General features: G+C 43.2%; 1 protein-coding gene across 1 annotated transcript in view; it reads right to left on the bottom strand.

Moving 5' to 3' along the window:
- Window positions 1–5982, bottom strand: part of LOC112464353 (integrator complex subunit 3 homolog) — a 9795-nt gene extending 3813 nt beyond the window's left edge. The window contains exons 1-7 of the mRNA XM_025031297.1: window positions 5688–5982; window positions 5233–5442; window positions 4960–5113; window positions 4794–4894; window positions 4580–4674; window positions 3908–3914; window positions 1438–1471 (exon numbers count right to left, since the gene is read on the bottom strand). Coding sequence (XP_024887065.1) covers window positions 1438–1471; window positions 3908–3914; window positions 4580–4674; window positions 4794–4894; window positions 4960–5113; window positions 5233–5442; window positions 5688–5708 — 622 coding nt within the window. The 5' untranslated portion in view covers window positions 5709–5982. The remainder of the gene's footprint in view (window positions 1–1437; window positions 1472–3907; window positions 3915–4579; window positions 4675–4793; window positions 4895–4959; window positions 5114–5232; window positions 5443–5687) is intronic.
- Window positions 5983–6434: the final 452 nt, after the last annotated feature.

The following is a 6434-nucleotide window of genomic DNA, read 5'->3' as shown; positions in this document are numbered from 1 at the left end:
GGATCAATGTATAAAAAAAAATGCATATTACACTTTTTTCAATATTATACATTCATTCGGCTGAAAATTGAAAAAAAAAATTTACACAGAAATGTCAGAATCGGAGGTGCCGAAACACCCGTCGGTTCTAGAGTCTAGAGCCGGGCGTACGGCGCGGCGCTGTCGCGCGTGCGCGCGCGCATGCGCAGTCGCGGCAAGTGAGCCGCGGAGGCAGCAGCCGCCGCTGGTCGCGCTCGGGCGTCCCGGCCACGCTTCTCTTGTCTCGACGTCCTCGCGGAACGCCCTTCGTCGCCGCGGCTCTCTCCGGTGAGGAACTTCCGAAGCGTCCGGACCCCGCTTGACGGTCCGCGATCCCCCGTCTCCAGGTCCCGTCCACCAGCTCCGCGACGGGAGCGGAACTCCGCTCGCGACGGCGACGTGCGACGCGACACGCCTTCGTGCTCGCCGACACCCTAACCCCCTCGGAACCTTCCGCTGGGTTCCTTCCGTCTCTCGAAACGTGCCTCGAGATCTTGTCGCCATTTTTTTCGCGAGGCGAGTGTCACGAGACGCCCGACGCCCGACGCCGTTTTCTACAAATGGCAAATGCGAGTTACGTCGCGGCCACATCGTTCGGTCCGTCGTGTCGTGGCGTTCGAATTTCTTCCCACGGAATCGCGGATCTACGCGATTCTACGCGTCATATCGCGCGTGAGAGAGAGAGAGAGAGAGAGAGGAGCACTCGTGCAGTGACGTCAACGGTTTCGGAATTCCGAGCGTAAAAAACACTCGGCGATTATCCGCCGTCCTCTCCGGTTGACTCCTTCTCTTTCTTTCTCCCAGAGATAGGATTTTTAGAGTAGAGGATTTTTACGTCGCGGGTCGAAACGCGCGACGCGAGCTTTGCGTCGTGGACGCGCCGAGGAGACGATTATTTTTTTTTTTTTTTGTGCGGTGCAAACAAAGGGCTGCGACGTATCAAAAAATGTCGCAAGAGCCGCGACACCTGCGGACCTTCGGTGTGTTTTGCGTCGATAACATCCTCCCACTTCCATCTATAGATTTATATCGCGACGGAAATGCGCGGACCGAGATATCCGCGCGCATCTATTTCTGTGGATTGTATTATCATTCAGCGATTCTCGCATCATCGCTCGCAATAAAAAGGATCTTCGTACGAGTGACGCGCTCGCTCGCGCTCGCGCGCGCGCGCGCACGACTCCGAAGCTCCGAGTCCGAGAAAAGTGGCCGAGCCGTTGTCGAGCCACGCTCGCTCTTTCGACTCTTTCGAGCTACGAACGTGGAGATATAACTGGACCGGCCCCGCGGGGCCGTACGCGCTACGTGGAGAAAAACCGTGCAGGGGGGATTGAATTGCTCGTGGGACACGCCATTTTGTTCGTACGGGAAAACGCGCAAGATTTAATAAATCGAGAGTAACAAAACAATCCGCGCGACTGTCCGTAGGATAGTTCCTAAACGGTGGGGAGAGCTTCTCTCCGTTGCTTTTGCGAAATCGTTCAAAGGGGGAGAAACGTTGGGGGAAGGAGCGTCTTATCTGTTTCGTGAAAAAGAGCTTGGCGCCAATCGCTGATTTAGCTCGCCTTCGCGAACAATAACTCGGTCGTATTCTCGTCCGTATTCTCGTCCGCGCATTGTGCCGCGCCTGTAGGCGCAAAGTCGCACGGCGATCGTTGGTGGATTGAGAGGAGGCAATGATGAACCTGTGTCTCGATGACCCTTTGCAGATCTACGATGGAAATTTATGACAATAAATCTATTGTAATATATCTGTTTTAAGTTTGTTATAATAATGAACCTTATGGAATGCTTGGGAGCATCGATCTTCATGCTCCGCCGATTTTTGGAAAGTTCAACCTCTCGCGATCGAAGTTTCTCGGAGTGGAAATTTTTGGAGTCGCGAAAATTCGTGGATATTCAGTCTAATATCATCATTATTAATAGGATTGATTATAGGTTCTCGTTACGGGTCGCTTATCTTATCGTTAATCCTAGTACGATATTGTTATATCATCGCGCGATTTAATGACCACGTTGCTCGCAGACGTTCTCTTGACCGTTACCTTGAATAGAGTGTGAATGTAAAGAAAAAAAATGGCTAGATCGACTCTACCTAGCCTCTTGGTAAGTTATACAGTTGCGGAACAACTCTTTCCCGCACGATAGTCAGGGGAACTTGATACGCCACACTGTATATAGATGAAGAAGAAGGCCGTATCTTTAGGCGAAGCGGGAAAGACATATAATCAGATGGAACCCGATTAACTGCGCCACGTGGTCTGTGCGTTGTGGTTTCCCAGACGAAGCGTTTGCGTCTTTTCGAGCAGCCTGCGACTCGTGCAAGCGAAATACAAGCTGGGTCACGTGGGAGCACGCTTTACACCTGAGACACCTGGAAACGTGGTTGTCGAAAATTATAACCAATTAAAATAATCAAATTGTTTTTTTTTTTTTACGGTTCTAAGCGCTTGGCCTTTACCGCAATATTAACCCCAGGTAGAACACGAAAGTCGCGACGAAGTCGAAATGACGGCAAAGTGACCTAAAAGTTGTCGTTTTGACGTTATTTCGACTTGCCGTTTCTACCTGGGAAATTGCGCGTTGCGTGTGTTAACGACATGTGTTCCATCTTTTGTTTGCTACGCCCTGCGCGCGAGTCGCGGTCCAATTATTTTTTCTATCCATGCTGCGCGAACCGCAATAATATGCACGCGAACAAGAGAGGAATAATCGCATGTTAGGCTCGCGTACGAGATAGAAAGAGAGAGAAGAGGATGTGCTAGCCGTACTTGAAAATATAGAAAGCAAAAACCTTGCGAAGTAACAGACAGTTATTTAGAAACAGAAAACGCATCTCATTTGTCGGACGCACAGAAGGCTATAGACTTACTCCGATATCATTTTGTAAATTAAACAGAAATATAGTTTTCTTCGCGATATGCGTCCACACACACACACACAATTCTCTTGTTTTTACTCCGAATTGTATTGATTCTGAAATATTCACACATTACTGTAGAAAGATGTTATTGATTTTTAATTTCGTTGATGCTGCGTAGATTTTTCGTGCCATTATTTATTCCATTTTATATTATTCAGTGATATCTTTCGTATTGATTTTTTTTAGCTGTTGGCAACTACTTAATTAGCTCTGACAACTCGTTCCCATTTTATCTTGGGGAGCGTTACTGCCCTTCTCGCTTGCACTTAAATATATATAACTCAACAAATGAACCGAGCACCCTAAAATCGCTCGGCGAATCTTCTTTTACTTCTCGCCCCGTCGCAGCGCGTGTATTTTCGCCGTTCGTTACTTTCCCGTATTGCGTAATACGGGATTGCATGCGAGGGGAACATAAAACACGACAAGTTTCGAAGGACGATGTTTCGTGAGTCGGGCTGCAATGTCCATCGACAGTGCGTTTAATTTTATGTTTATTGGGTAACCATGCGATATTGTAAACCGCGGTTCATAGTTCACTGGCTGCATGTATGCGACATCGGTGCACTCAAATCGGTGGCCAAGTATCGTCGATAACTTTATGAACTATAAAGCAAATGTGCTATAAGTATACCTATAGTTCAAATGGTGTTCTTAAATGCTTACAGATATAATATATTCAGTAGATATATATATGTAAGGTTATAAGTAGAGAGTCTTTAGTCTTTTCGAGCTCAGTTGGACGTTGTCCGATATATTTAAATCACATTATTTAAATAATTTCAATTCAACAGATGCTCTACACTCACGTTTGATATATATTATAAAGTGCATAAAGCTTAGTGGAAAGACATGCGACACACACACACATACGCACACGCAGGCATATTATCTTAATACTATGTTGACACTCTTATACTGTTGTTCTTCGTTGTACAAGACTCAATGTCGAGAAATGCTACTTACTAAGTTTCTGAGTTATAAGGAATGCAAATGTGATGCAAATATACTAGCGATATTCTTATACTAGCGTTTCGAATAAATACTTAGAGAATACATGCTTCGTCATAGGTCATGTTATAATTAGATATATTGACAATGTATATCTTAATTATTAATTTATGTTTCATCGTAGGTATTTTTTGCAATTTTATACAAAACTATTAATCTAAACTTATTTATCACGTACTGCGAGGAAACATAAATAGTAAATTCAACAGTAAATTAATCCATTCTTGATACAAATATTGCCTTACATAAATGCTTTTATAAAATTTAAAATAACATCGATATGAAACGAAATGAATAAAAAATAAAATATACCAATGTTTTTTCAATAGAAAACAGAATAACATTCAACGATAAACATCTAGTCGCAATCAAATATTATTCGCAGCATTTATATTTATATATATTTAACGTCGAAACGTTACTATATCTCTTAATTTAAATTATAGAAAGTGCATTGAAATGAATTATCAAAATAATTATGGTTTTTCTCTGCAGAATCGTCGCCTCTGTTCATTTGTATTTTATCGTACTTTTTTCTTCGTATCGGTGCCTTCTTTTACATAAATATCATCCAATTCATTGACTTGATGCGAACAGTGAGGAAAACCCTGTCCTATCAGGGTTGACTTTCTTTGGTGTTTTAGGAAGTAACGAAGTCCCTTTGCGATGCCGAAACCAATCATAGCTATCGATATCGTTAACAACGCCATCAAGAGAGGATGCTGCAGCAGAATATGAAAGAATTATATCGCGCATATACGACAACGACGGTGAAAGCAATCTAATTACAATTATTACCATTTTGACAAATAATTTAAAAATAGAAAGAACGAATCAATACCGTTAGGGTGGGCTTGTTTGTAAAAACATAGTCGGCGATCACGACTGTGACTCCTAATATAATACCAACGCCAGCTCCTAGCCATGGGATCTGTTGGTCAGCTGTGAAACATTATTTCATTATGTTTCAGTTTTCATAGTTTTCAAGATAACTCTGTGCCAAGTACCTCTTCTGTCTTTAATCAACGACCTGGACGCCTTGTTCATCGCCTCTATAATCTTAGGCTCGTTTGGCTGCAAGACTAGAGCTTTGTTGTAAGATTCAAGCGCTTCGTTGTAAGATGATAGTTTCAGTTCGACCTCGCCCTTCCTAAAGTAACCCTGAAACAGATAAAGAGACATATATTTATTCTTTGCTTTAAAATCATAGCCTAAAGGAACCAATTTTACTGGATTAGTCCCATTTGGAATCATCTATACAAAAGTGTCGTTTTACGTACTTTGGACCAGTCGGGCTTCAGTTGAATGGTCATCAGAGCATCGTTCAGGGCGTCACGATACCGTTCCATCATCAAGAAGGTGAAGGATCTGTTGCTGTAGAGAGAATAATTCTTTGGATCTAGTTTGATGGCATGCGAGTAATGAAGCATCGCCTTCTGATATTTTTTCTCCCTAACATACGCGTTTCCTTGCTGCTTAAGGTTCTCCACCTGAATAAAGAAAAATGCCTTTATTTTGCGCATCATACATATCATACATATATAATACCATGTTTGCGTTTGGAGGTTAATGAGAGAAGAACCGGCCAAAAAAAAACCGGGCCAACACCGGCGTCTCTTGCCATGCGAATAATTGAAAGGCCCATCGTAGAGACGTACTATTTCTCTCGGAACCGTTATCTGGTTTGTACAACGTTGATAAGCACGACACTGCAAAAAGCTTTGATAAGGCTCACCTCTGCCTCCGGCGCATTCATACTTTCATTCACGGTATTCCTGGTTTTCCAGCAAGTAGGAGGAGCCTGAGGCTTTATCACTCTCGCGATAAAGTCAAGTCAAATCGATCGATTGAAGGACCCGTCCTCGGGGTGTTGTTCTTGATCGAATTGTAACTTCGTCGAGGAGCAGACGAGCACCTGTCATGTCCACCGACACCCCGGACGGGTGCATGCGCGGAGCGGCGGACGTAAAACAAGCAACAAATGTGTGCGTGAATCTCACGCGAATTGCGCATGTATTCCTGCGTCATAATGAAAACTCTCGTATAACGAAAGCATACCGGACTTTTACTCACGGCAATATCGACGATGTTTTAATCGCAACTGTAAACAGCGATGCTCCGAATCTTAAGAGCGATTTCGCCCAAACTCCGACTAGCTTTTTAATTCCGAAGGATTAATCTCCGACGATTAATTCAACCGCGGCAGAATTGCTTAAAGTGAAATTACGCAATTCATCGTTCCCTAATCTAATCTTTCTTTCGGTCTGTTCAACAGGAAATTAATAATTCCATGTTAACAAAATACTTGATAAGTTAATCGGAGTTTAGTCGAAGTCACCTTGATTAATTTAATCGCCGATTAATTCAACCGGCAGAATTGACTAAAGCAAAATTATATATAATTCGTTGTATGTAATCGAATCTGTCTGTGCGTTAAATTACAGGAATATAATTAATAACTCTATAATGTTAACAAAATAAG

Source organism: Temnothorax curvispinosus, unplaced genomic scaffold, assembly GCF_003070985.1.
Source record: "Temnothorax curvispinosus isolate PA1 unplaced genomic scaffold, ASM307098v1 QBEX01014123.1, whole genome shotgun sequence".
Lineage (NCBI taxonomy): Eukaryota > Metazoa > Arthropoda > Insecta > Hymenoptera > Formicidae > Temnothorax > Temnothorax curvispinosus.
This window is presented reverse-complemented; position numbering and strand designations above follow the sequence as displayed.